Source organism: Actinia tenebrosa, unplaced genomic scaffold (genome assembly GCF_029948245.1).
Source record: "Actinia tenebrosa isolate PJP-AT-01 unplaced genomic scaffold, QUT_ActTen_1.0 PGA_scaffold10__47_contigs__length_13832649, whole genome shotgun sequence".
Lineage (NCBI taxonomy): Eukaryota > Metazoa > Cnidaria > Anthozoa > Actiniaria > Actiniidae > Actinia > Actinia tenebrosa.
Genome location: NW_028292570.1, coordinates 12886606 through 12899570, shown reverse-complemented (window position 1 = coordinate 12899570; position 12965 = coordinate 12886606). Strand labels below are relative to the sequence as shown.

The window sequence follows — 12965 nt, the reverse complement described above, 5'->3', positions numbered from 1 at the left end:
ATATGAATGTGTATCGTCTTTTGACATTTCTCCTAAACGGCTTCCCATCTTAGTAGCAATTGTCTCCCCGGCTTATAGTGGTTAGCCAATAACATAACAATTTTATGTGAATAAGAATTAAAGGCTTTGCATGAAAACACTAGAGGCAAAAGATAGCAGAAACTGCAAGGCAGGAAACAGCTGTAAAAACAACAACCAGAAGACACCACCAAACTCTCTGTCTGTCTAGATTGAAAATAAATTCAAAATTGGGGGGGGGGGGGGGGGGGGTACAAAACAGTGCAAACAAACGATGTTAAAATTATTTGTGAAACGAAATACCCAAATTTTTATTTTCCAAAAAAATTTACTTTCGACAGCAAATTGCAAAATTCTAATTTTCAGTCGTCTTTGCGCAAAACGAATGGGCTGTAGCCCATGGTTTTAAAGTATTTCCTACATTTTGAAAAACGCTGGACAGCACTTGTCTATCTGAGACGGATGAACCTCTTGAAGACATCAACACGGAAATAGTATAACATGTCTAAGACCAATATCTCGATAAACCATACCCTATCCAGCAGAACATCACCATATAGACTATATATGAAGTGTCCCCTCTCACGTCTGTCAGACTTGAAACATACTCTCTTCACCTGTTCCCACCATTCCCGAAGGCTTCCCGAGGGTGCTCCACGCTCCTTCTACTTGCTGTTCCGTGATGCAGGGTTTTAAGTGTAATACTCAAAACACGGAAAGAGAGAGCAGCCTTAGATTTTCGCAAAATCATAAGCTTGCTCCAAGTCGACCTCTATTGTCTCCCGCGTGAGCTAATACTCGGTCCATGATTTTTTTATTAATTGTAATCATTTCTTTACAATATTAACCAATATATATATTTTGATACTGCGGTTGAACTGCGCTCCCAAATTCATGAGTTTAACCGCGAGGGTCTGAGGTGAGGATAGTTCCCAGTCCTCCTCATTCATTACAAGTTGTTAATAAAAGTTCAACAGGATTTTTTCGAAGGGATTCCAAACACACCCGTCCCGTACGTTGTGAGTCAGTGCTTACTGAAAGTTGTAAAGTCCTTGTAACCAGATGTTACTGACCTTTGTAAAAAGCGATAAAGCTAGCGCCCAACCTCTTCTGGGTTTGCCGAATGGAACGCCTGTTGACCCCTGCAAATACTGTATTCCTTACCTTTTTACACAGCCTGTATTGCTAAAATCATCCCATATAGTTCGTGTTTCTGACAGATTTTGATCGCAGTTATATATCATCAAGGTAAGGTACTTCCACATTCGTACGAGAGCACACGATCGACACGTAATATACTCCAGTAACTACTGGCTTACAACACAGTATAAGACACGTAATATACTCCAGTAACTACTGGCTTACAACACAGTACAAGACACGTAATAGACTCCAGTAACTACTGGCTTACAACACAGTACAAGACACGTAATAGACTGCAGTAACTACTGGCTTACAACACAGTACAAGACACGTAATAGACTGCAGTAACTACTGGCTTACAACACAGTACAAGACACGTAATAGACTCCAGTAACTACTGGCTTACAACACAGTACAGGACACGTAATATACTCCAGTAACTACTGGCTTACAACACAGTACAAGACACGTAATATACTCCAGTAACTACTGGCTTACAACACAGTACAAGACACGTAATATACTCCAGTAACTACTGGCTTACTACTCCTTATTTGGATTACGAGATGTATTCGTATCTTATTGATACATCGATAGATGCCTAAAGCTCTCGATAAAGAGAAACAAGAAATTTTGAATAAATACTGGGAAGATGGAATGACTTCTACCTCCCAAAAAAAGAAAATTGAAAAGGCAGCGAAAGATACGCTTTTAAGCCCAACAAAAGTCAAGGTGGGTAAAAATATTTTTTTAATGATTTCATGATATGCTCAGCCTATGAGAAATGATGGCATTTTACGAATTTTTTTTCTTTTTTTCTATCATAGCAATGGATCGGCAACGAGAGGAAACGTCGGGGACAATCTAGACAAAGGACCTCGACAAGAAAGGCTCAGCCTTCGGTTCCGTGCAAAACCCGGAAAACCAGTGCATACCAGATGTTTAAGTCTGATTTTTTAAAATCTTCTTGTAAGGGCATTTTGTAACTTCATTTATATAAGTACAAATTCAGAGTGGAAACTACAACGTTACGGTTTAGGTTGTAAATTCGTTTTATATACATCATCATAAAAATTTCAATTTTTTTATATTTTGTTAAAAAAGCAAAGCATTGGACATCCCCAAGACGAAACCGGAATGATTTTCAGTCAGATATAAGTGTAAAAGGTGTGGCAAAATACGAACAACAAAATCGTGCACCTTGTCGCACAACATAGAACCTTATCACCCCGATTTTTGTTGCGTCATTTTGTTGCACGAAGTAGAAGCTCTCTTTACTATTCTGTGTAACCAAGAAAACTCTTTGCGTTTGGGGTGGTAAAACGAGCAACATTTGTTCTGCAACTCGCGTATTTTGTTAATCGTATTACCTTACCCTAAGGCTATTCATTATACTAGAATTAGGTTTCCAGATTGTGATAGGAATATAAACTAATACACGATTTTTGACCACTAGTGGGCAAGTCAATAGGGGATGAGGATGGCAAAAGTGGATTGCAGCAGACGGCAAACGCCATGTGGAAAAAGTTGGGCGCCGGGGAAATGGAAGCTTATACCCGAAGAGCAGAGGAAGCAAACCAAAATCCGGCTGCGCAAAAGAAGGAGTCGCGCTCTAAACGAGTAAAAAGACTCTCGAGCGTGATACGCGATTCTGTAAGTTTAGTGGCAAAATCATTATGTGGACGACTTTTAGTTATCTTATTTGAAGTCCTTTCCTTTTCTTTTTTACGAAGATTGAACAATTAAATGACTTGGGTTGCCCTTCCTTGTGGATTGGACTCTTCGATGGAGTGCCAGAACGCTACTTCGCTAATGGAGTTGGCATGCTTGCCAGAGATGAGGTGTTTATGAATTACACAGTATCATCTCTGGTGAAAAGTGTAGGTAGGTCGCATATTTTGGAATGCACCTGTTTCAAAAATCGTTGTTTTATTGCGCCAACCATTCTAGTAGAAATGAGTGTAAGGAGACCATAAATGTATGTAATAGGACTTCATGCTGTTCGGAATTAAGAAATAAATGGACTGACAATTGCCTAAGGGAATAAAAAATAGATTATTTTTTCAATATGTATGTCTATATGTAGTATATTTTTAATTTTCACTTTGCAAGAGTATGAAGTAGAAATAAATGATCATTAATATTACTGATTACCATATCACCAGCATACGTACATGTATATAGTATTAAATCCAAACCTTTTTGAAATTGACTAATCTAGATATGGTTGCTATTTTTTTCAATTAATGTTTAGCTCAAGAGAAAATGGAAGAGAAATCAGCGGAGTTATCCGCAGAAATCGAACAGAAGAAAAAAACAATAAAGAAAACAAAAAGTAAGCTGGTATACTCAGATCTTTGTTTAAGTATCTTTTAACGTTTTTTTTAAAGATAAAAAGTGCTGAATGAGAACGTCTTATCATTTAATAACTACGGATAATATGATGCAGTATTTTGTCGAAGTAAACGCTATGAAATGCTAGGAAAACCAGAAGTCATAAATAACTCGTTGGTAAAACACATCGGACACAACCCCAATACCTGATGGACACTTCTAGTTATGAACTTCCTGGAAAACCCAATAAAATTACAAAGAAATGTATTGTGGGGTAGCAAGTCTATTGATTTTGGGCGTGAAATAAATTGCTTTTTTGCTTCAGAAACCAACAATACTGCTATCAATGCAGCGCCTTCTGGTGAACTACTTCAAACAAACAGCAAAGGTACATATTATTAAATAGTAACCATGGGACGCTCATTGTCACGAAGTTGAACGGCCCCTTTAACGAATCTTACGCCTTCGTTACTATACGGTCTCGCTATGGCGTTGATACACAAGTTGCACCGAGCGTCGCATCGTGTACACAATGGCGCAATTTGTGAACGCAATGCGAGACAAGTTGAAGAGAAAATAATAACATCGTGTAATCGCGCCTTTAACTCTTTTACGTTCTTTTCTGCAGCAACAGCATGCTCCTCCGCCGATTTTCAGCTGCTTGATGGAACAGGCAAGGTCGTAGGGCAAGGGCTGAAAGTGGAGCGAAGCACTGTCCATGGCCGCCAACTATCTCCGGGTTGGTATGCTTTCCAAGTAACGGATGTCATGGACAGTACTGTAACCGCTTGGGAAGACTATCCCAGGTGAAGTAGAGAAGGGGTCCTACATTGCCTGGCCATCTGCCAACGTTAGGCCTGTAGGCATTACAGTACAGGCATCGTCAGCCGAAAAGAAGAAGGGAAAGGAAGCCAAGACGTTGATTGACCAGCTGCATCCTGAATTTGGTCAAGGCAGCCCATCTGTCCTGGCTCAAAAACCAAGAAAATTGCGAGAGAAAAAACAAAAATAGTTGAACTGCTAGAATACAGAGCAGCCAACAGGTGATAGAGAGGTTTCAGTAACCCATGAAATACACTTCAATCTATTAAACTGCATTACTCCCGTTCCTCTGCTTTCCATTATGTGCTTCTCACTATTACACTATAAGTTAGCAGGATTTAGTACACCTTTGTTTCACGACTGGTTTATGAGAACCACTCTATCTGCGAAACGGCACAAATTAGTACGTATACAGGCTAAAGATTTAGTTAACGATAGAACTTTCAGAGTTTTATCTACAATAAACCCATAAACATCATATCTACAAACTAATGAATAGATATTAAGTTGAAATATACAATGATTGAAAAGTTCTAAGCAAATTGCAATATATATTTAATTAATTGATTTGTGTGTGGATGTTAAAATCGTTAAAACCAATAATATCAAGGAGTTAGAACTCAGTTACAGAGTGAAGTCATTAAACCCGACTAATATAATACGATTTAACTGATGTTTTTTTTTTTGTTTATTGTTTGATTAAAATATCAAATACAATGTAATAGACCTCTTTAGCTTCGTTGTTTGTTCCCTCATTTCAGACCATGTAATGCCACTCCTTAAGCCTGGGAATTCATTCTTTCATGTGTAAATATTTTAAGAGATGAAGAAATCTCAAGGGAAATGATAATGACATGTGGTCTGAAATGGGCAATTTGCATGCAAAGATAAAGAGGTCTATTGGGGCACAGTGTATTGTTATTACAGTTATTATACCCACTTTCCCATATGTCTCTCACAGGATTCATCAACCTGCTGAAGGATAACATTTTCCCTAAAAAGCAAAAAATGAAGCAATCTTAAATCGAATGACATACCAAACAATAATTCACACCTCAATGCATAAAATTTGCGTAACAGCTGGAAGTACTCCATTATCCATTCATGTCCTTCTGGAAAAGTAACTGGAAATAGATTTTTAATGCAGTAAGTAAATAGAAAAATATATATATCCTGCATGTGGGGTTTGTTACCTTTGGGAGCATTCTTGTTAATTAGAATACTCTTTTCTTCCTCCAGCCACTGCTGTATTACCTCCGAGGAAACAATACCTATCAATACAATATTAAACTAAGTCAATAGATTAAATTCACCATGATCATGCATTAAATCAAAAGTGAAGACATCAGTTAAGAATTTACCATTTAAAGTTCACTACTGGCTCATAATGTCATATGTCCACAATTAACCTGAGCACATTACCAAATTTAGGTCCAAACAAACTTACTGCTGTATTCTTCTTCAATTTCCTTTATGGTGTCTAAAGCCTCTTTCTGAACTTTCAAAGCACTTTTGTGTCGAAGTAGGGTTGAAGTTACTAAAAGATAAATTACCAAAAAATTATGGCCTGGGCCATCCACAGGTGCAAATGTGTTGCAATTTTTTTTTACTGAAATTGAAAACTGGAAAATATATCTCAAAATTTAGAATTTGCAATTTAAAAAGAAACACAAAATTTAATGTGATTATAAATTTATTTATTATATGGCAAGGTAATTTCACGCGCTATGATTGGTCAATGTGTGGTCCGTAACTTATAGTACAGACCAAAAATCAATTTTTACTTCATAAGCCTTGCCATATAATAAATATCTTATTAACCTCGTTTGCACAGTCCGTACCATAAGTTAAGGACCCTCGTTTTTTCCACTTTTTACGGACCTCACGCTATGCGCTTGGGCCATAAGGCAGTGGAAAAAACTCGGTCCATAACTTACGGTACGGACCTTGCACTCCGATAATAAGAGCTATATATTAACCTAGGGTATTTTTTTGATGTAAAGCATAGAAATGAAGGGCATCTGTTAGAATGTCTTGACGATGAATGCTGGACATTTCTTTGGTCATCTTCTTGAATTTACCAAGGTAAGACCACAGCCTTTCCATTACTTCTCCATCACACAATCCCCAGCCAGGTAAACGTCGAGGGCTGTATTGCATCTTAATTTAAGAAACAAATTTATAATATAAATAGATCAAATTATATATATATATTTTTTGGAGTCATGGTATTTTAAGATAAAGTAGAGATGTGTGCATGTCAGTTGTGTTGAGTGTCATATTATCCCATAATATACTGCTGGGTCAACTTACCTGACAATCTGCTCCATGTGCATAGGCATGAAATTGTGGGCATGCCAGCTCTACCTTACTAATAAGGTCTGATCTACCATGGCTCTTCAAGATATGTAAATGATAAAAAAGGAAAAAATAAACATTTAAAAAAAACATTTACAAATATTGTCTTTATGAACAAAAATATTACCTTCAAGTGCTTGTTCAATTGACAGCAAATATCGTACATTACTTTGAGGTTGTTGTTGGTGAACCGCTCATCACCAACCACGTTTATCAGCAAATACACCATATAGCCAATCCTAATGGTTTTTGAATGCAAAAATTGTCATAATTTAAAGACCAATTCTATACCATTATTAATTAATATTTTAAAAATTATCAATAAAAGTGTTATTACCTTTCACCTCCTTTTAAGTTTAAGAACTTCAATGGAAAAGCATGCCTGCAGGCCATCCCAAACACAGCTGTTTCATCTAAAGCAATATACCTCCCTTTTGATCTTATGACAGATCCTGCTTGAAAGTCACTGCAGTCCTTTAAAACAATAATAATAATAATATGTGGCAAAAAGGTATGCCTAGAAGTAAACTTATTTTCTTTATAAACTTATTTTTCAAAATGTATATTATTATACCTTTCCTCTATCTTTGAGTGCATCTGACCTACGACTATCTGATTTGGGATATTCCTCCATAAATTTGTCCACTTTATCTTGGTCAAGGAAGTAGCAATCGCAAGAAAGTGGATCTTGAAAGCTTTCCCCAGCTGATCTCTTGCGTGGTAGACCAAAACAAGCATCAGCTGACAAAAACACATCTTCTTTCTACAAAATTCAAATTATATGTATAAATAAATAAGTATTAATAAAGCATTATAGAGTTGTGACTGTGACAATACATCTATTAAGTTGAGCTTAAAGATAGAGATAGAGATAATAGAACATAACATCAAAATAAAACAAAATTATATTATTATATTCACCTCTGATGGATCAGGGCATGAAGGGCATTTTATGCTTTCAAGTTCAATTTCTAGATCATCATATGTCACCACAGGTACACTTTCAATGGCTTTAAAATGATAGCTTAGGAGTAAAAATAAATGACTATTGATGATATAGTTTATAATTATTTGGGATATCATTATTTCTATCTTTTATCATTAAGTTTATTTTTCTTTGATTAAGTAGGGAACTATTACCTGAATTCCTCAAAGCTTTTGCGTAATTGCTCATAAATGTTACGAGTCTGCAATAAATTGTGAGGATATAATTTATATCATAATCAAGTTATTCCTAATTATAAAATGATTAATTTATTAATAAAATAATATCTATGTATATCAATATTTTATTACTTTTTATTTTGTTTTTTTGGTCATGAATCCCACTCCCAGTGCATGAAATCCCATTTCCCAGCCTCCAGAAAAGGCACATCCCAGCTCCCATTTTACCCCTTCAGAACCCTCTTCTAATTGAATCAATATTTTGATTTACCTTCGAAAATGGTGCATCCCTATTATAAAAGAATAAATGCTTGACAAAATCATAAACTGAAATATGACACTCAAACATTAAGGCCTGTAATCTTAGTAGGAGATGAAAAGAGAAAGCCATGGTTGGGGAGCATGGTGTAGCTGGCCAGAATCGGTGGTAGACTAAAATCTCCATTATTGTGGCACAGCTGCACGTAGGAACCAAAACATTATGGTGTCTACCTAAAAATTGGAATTTAAAATGATTTTATATTTGGTGTCAGTAGTGATAAGAATTAATTAACCGGCAAGATCTTTTAAAGGGGGACTTGAACGAAAATCGCTCAAACTTCAATTGAGCTGAAACTTCTTCAGAATAATCTTTAGTGGTTAAATAAACACTGTAGTGTTGGTGGATTTACCCACCCCACCCCTGTTAGGTTTGCAAGCGTGCGAGTGCGCATGTGTGTAATAAAGAGACGAGCATCAAAGCACATGGTTTAGTGTAGTTGATTATTATTTAGAAAATACACCACATTTGGCGACGAGGATCACCACAAAGATAATCTTAGATATAGATTGATCGTTTTAAGACAACATGGCCAGATTTTTATCTGAATTAGGTGGCTTGGAGCCATTTGATTGCACGGAGTCGGCTGGTCTTGATGCCCGATGGCAAAGATGGCTACGTGCATTTGAGCTGTTTGCTACGGGCAAGGGAGTCGCTGACCCGGAACAGAAGAAAGCACTACTTCTACACACTGCTGGAATGAATGTACAGGATATTTATTTCACCTTGATGGAGGAAACGAATGATGAAGCGAGTGTTTATACTCTAGCGACTAGAGCATTGAATAATTACTTCAAACCTCAGGCAAATGTGCCGTACGAGAGACTTTGTTTTCGCGAAATGAGTCAACTTCCTAATGAAACTGTGGATCAGTTTATCACCAGACTGCGACAGAAGGCCCAAACCTGCGAATTCGGAGAAAATACAGCAGTGGACGAGCAAATAAGGGATCAAGTCATTAGCAAGTGCTCATCGCACAATCTTCGTTTGAAGCTACTCCAAAAGGGCCGAGGATTGACCCTCGCACAGTTAAAAGAGATTGCTCGAGCTATGGAACAGTCAGAGAGGCAAGCCCGTGCTATAGAAGGGAAATCAGAGGAAGTCAATAAGGTGACTGTTGAGACAAACTATGTACAGCGGGACCAAAGGAGAGATGGAAGAAAGGGTCAGATCACCTGCTTCTCGTGTGGACGTGAAGGACACAGGTCCAAAGACCCTAAATGCCCAGCTATTGGTAAGCAGTGCAGGAAGTGCCAAGGAACTGGACATTTCGAGAGAGTGTGTAGGACCCAGCCAAGTGAGCGAAACAAAGGTGGGAGACAACATGTAAGGCAAGTTGAATATGATGATGATGACCAAGGACCAGGTAAAGATAAATATGCATTTAGTATTCATGGTAGCTCCGATGGTACAGTTAATGGTCGAGTAATGGTTCAAGTGGGAGGAATACCAATTGAAATGATCATTGACTCTGGTGCTAGTTGTAATGTTGTTGACAGGAAGTTGTGGGAACACCTGAAAGATAGCAAGATTCAATGTACCTCCACCCGTAGTCCACAGAACCTCTTTCCATATGGGAGTAAAGAACCTCTGACAGTTGCTGGGAAGTTTACAGCCCAAGTGTCCATCGGGGAAAGACTTGCAAGTGGTGTTGACTTCATTGTGATTGAAGAAGAGGGTCCAGCACTCCTTGGTCGGGATACAGCAATATTGCTTGGAGTGTTAAAGCTGGGACCAGAAATCAATGCCCTTAACATGTCTTTAGATGGGTCCCAGGGACAGTCTAGTATTCTGGATAAACATCCAAATTGTTGTGAAGGTATTGGAAAGTTGAAGGATTTCCAACTAAAGATCCCCATAGACCCAGAGGTCACACCAGTGGCCCAAAAAATGCGTCGAGTACCCTACCACCTGCGGGATAAACTGAGCCAAAAGCTTGATGAGCTAGTGGAACTTGATATCATAGAGAGGGTTGAGGGTCCAAGTTCCTGGGTATCCCCAGTAGTAGTTGTTACAAAATCCACAGGGGATATCAGACTCTGTGTTGATATGCGGCAGGCAAACATGGCTGTGAAGCGCGAGAGGTACCCTATACCTACCATTGATGAAGTCATCCAAGACATGACACAAAGCAAAGTGTTTAGTAAATTGGATCTTAAGTCAGCCTACCATCAAATTGAGTTAGCTCCACAATCGAGGGATATTACTACATTCTCAACCCACCAAGGCCTATACCGCTACAAACGCCTCATGTTTGGGATCAGCTGTGCCCCGGAAATGTATCAGAGAGTTCTCCAGCAAGTCCTGCAAGGATGTGATGGTGCTCAGAATATTATTGATGATGTCATTGTGCATGCATCAACAGAAGAGGAGCATGATAGAAGAGTCGCAGAGGTAGTTAAGGTGCTAGCAGAAAGGGGATTAACATTCAACCGTGCCAAGTGTCAATTCAAAATGCCAAAGATAGAATTCCTGGGTCATGTATTGTCAGAAAGAGGAATTGGACCAGCAGATGAAAAGGTGAGAGCAGTTGCTGAGGCTAGAGAGCCTACAAATGCCGCAGAAGTACGGAGTTTCCTAGGACTGGTGAACTTCACTGCACGGTTCATCCCAGACCTAGCTACCATCTCTGCACCCTTGAGAAAGCTTACAAAGGCACAAGAGCCATTTCAATGGGGTCCAGAGCAGAGTAGAGCATTCAAGGAGTTGAAGAGGAGACTCACCAATGCAGAGACCCTGGGATACTTTGACCAAAGTGCACCCACCAAAGTGATTGCAGATGCCAGTCCGGTCGGATTGGGAGCTGTTCTGGTACAGGAACAAGCAGGAGAACTCAGAGTAATTAGTTATGCCAGCCGCAGTTTAAGTGACACTGAGAAGAGATATTCACAGACGGAGAAAGAGGCCTTGGCCATAGTCTGGTCATGCGAGAGGTTCCATGCCTACATCTTTGGTGCTGATTTTGAACTGTGGACAGACCACAAGCCACTAGAGTGTATTTTTACACCAAAGTCAAAGACCTGTGCAAGGATTGAGAGATGGCTCCTAAGACTGCAGCCCTACACATACACTGTTAAGTACATCCCTGGCCCAAGCAACATCGCTGATTCACTGTCACGACTTCTGTCCCCATCATCAGTTACTGGCTCAGATGATACCACCGAACATTATATTAGGTTTGTAGCTCGGGAGGCGACCCCATGTGCCTTGACCACACGCGAGATGGAAAGAGTGTCAGAACATGATCCAGAGTTGATGTGCATCAGGGAGTGTCTGCTTAATGGAAGATGGGATGACATCAAATTTAAAGAGTACCTGCCAGTGCGGAATGAGTTAGGAGCGGTTGGTCAACTTGTGTTGAGAGGAGCAAGGATTGTAGTGCCCAAACAACTCCGAGGTCAAGTACTAGAGCTAGCCCATGAAGGCCACCCAGGTATTGTAGCCATGAAGCAACGACTCAGGTCTAAAGTCTGGTGGCCGGGACTAGACAAGGAAGTTGAAAAGCACTGCAAAGAATGTTATGGGTGTCAGTTGGTTAGCCAACCTCACAAACCCGAGCCCATGACCCGCACTGAGTTGCCCTCTGCTCCATGGGAGCACTTAGCTGCTGACCTGTTGGGTCCATTACCCTCTGGTGACTACCTGTTTGTCGTGGTGGATTACTACAGTAGATTCTTTGAGATAGATTTCACCAAATCCATAACTTCCGAGAAGATCATATCACTCCTGGACCAAGCATTTGTTACTCATGGCCTACCACTGTCATTAAGAACAGACAATGGAACACAGTTTGTAAGTGAGCAGTTCGAGGAGTATTTGCGTGAGAATGGCATTGAACATAGGAGAACCACTCCTCTCTGGCCCCAGGCCAATGGAGAAGTTGAGCGTCAGAATCGCAGTATCCTGAAGAGGTTACGCATTGCTCAAGTGGAACGAAGGGACTGGAGAGGAGAGATGAACAAGTTTCTGATAATGCACCGTAGCACACCACACAGCACAACAGGAATAAGCCCTTCACAGCTTCTATATGGGCGGAACATTCGCACAAAACTACCCCAACTGACTGAAACCAGTTGGGACTATGAGGTGAGAGATAGAGACAGTGAATGGAAAGAGAAGGGGAAACAGTACGCAGACGCCAAGAGGAGAGCACAAGACAGTCAGATCCAGGAGGGTGATCAAGTGCTGGTGTAACCGGCGGCAAGGCGCTCAGCTATGAATCAGATTGCAAGTGGTTTTGACAAAAGAATTTATTGAAAAATTCACACAACTTTACAATACATGAAAAAAAACGGGAACGAGATTACAGGATATCTCTTTACATCGTAGAGAATTCCTTGTCTTGATATGTGCAACGTCTTCAAGAACTTTTACTACACTGATTTAAGCTTAGTTTGGGCCTATTTTTATGGAAAAACCTGCATTCTTAAGACCTTACACATCCTATGCAATGTTGCACGCCCTAGGCGCAAACAGGATGTCCCAAACACGAACTTACGTAAACAAGCGCCAAACCTAGGCATGACTCACTGTAATGTAATTACGTACGGAAATTATTTCTTGCTTACGCATTTTCCACGCAAACAGTTAACTAAAGAATTACATTCCTATGTGTACACGAGGCATTCCTAATTAAAAATATAGATTTATGACTAAATAATTACTGTCCAAAATAGTGTCTTTTGACTCTGTCACACTTGCCCCTCCTTTTTGTTTGCTTCGTCCTCGAGTAGTATAGGGAATGGGGGTTCCAGCGCAATCTCAACACGGGCAAGATCCGTATCAAAAATCCACCTACGGACGACCC

General features: G+C 39.5%; 2 protein-coding genes across 5 annotated transcripts in view; one reads left to right on the top strand and one right to left on the bottom strand.

Moving 5' to 3' along the window:
* The first annotated feature begins 319 nt into the window (after positions 1-319).
* On the top strand, positions 320-4955 carry LOC148913103 (uncharacterized). Of its 2 annotated transcripts, XM_089027031.1 has the most exons (8): positions 320-1266; positions 1759-1893; positions 1989-2130; positions 2618-2814; positions 2895-3045; positions 3416-3496; positions 3821-3883; positions 4124-4955. In XM_089027031.1, exons 2-8 carry the CDS (start codon positions 1759-1761, stop codon positions 4303-4305), a joined length of 951 nt encoding a protein of 316 aa, XP_088883157.1. In that variant the 5' UTR covers positions 320-1266; the 3' UTR covers positions 4306-4955. The 2 variants fall into 2 exon arrangements, with proteins under 2 accessions (XP_088883157.1, XP_088883158.1); XM_089027032.1 differs by lacking the exon at positions 1759-1893.
* A 35-nt stretch (positions 4956-4990) lies between these two features.
* The window catches only part of LOC116308159 (uncharacterized), a 48750-nt gene continuing 40775 nt past the window's right edge, over positions 4991-12965 (bottom strand). Inside the window, exons 3-14 of one of the 3 annotated variants that reach the window (XM_089027022.1) lie at positions 8111-8331; positions 7816-7862; positions 7597-7699; positions 7250-7438; positions 7013-7149; positions 6803-6914; positions 6631-6714; positions 6297-6477; positions 5765-5854; positions 5511-5588; positions 5372-5441; positions 4991-5292 (exon numbers count right to left, since the gene is read on the bottom strand). In XM_089027022.1, the coding sequence (XP_088883148.1) occupies positions 5097-5292; positions 5372-5441; positions 5511-5588; positions 5765-5854; positions 6297-6477; positions 6631-6714; positions 6803-6914; positions 7013-7149; positions 7250-7438; positions 7597-7699; positions 7816-7862; positions 8111-8331 (1508 nt within the window). In that variant the 3' untranslated portion in view covers positions 4991-5096. Of the gene's footprint in view, positions 5312-5371; positions 5442-5510; positions 5589-5764; positions 5855-6296; positions 6478-6630; positions 6715-6802; positions 6915-7012; positions 7150-7249; positions 7439-7596; positions 7700-7815; positions 7863-8110; positions 8332-12965 lie in introns of all 3 variants that reach the window. The other 2 variants (XM_089027024.1, XM_089027023.1) reach the window with 2 other exon arrangements.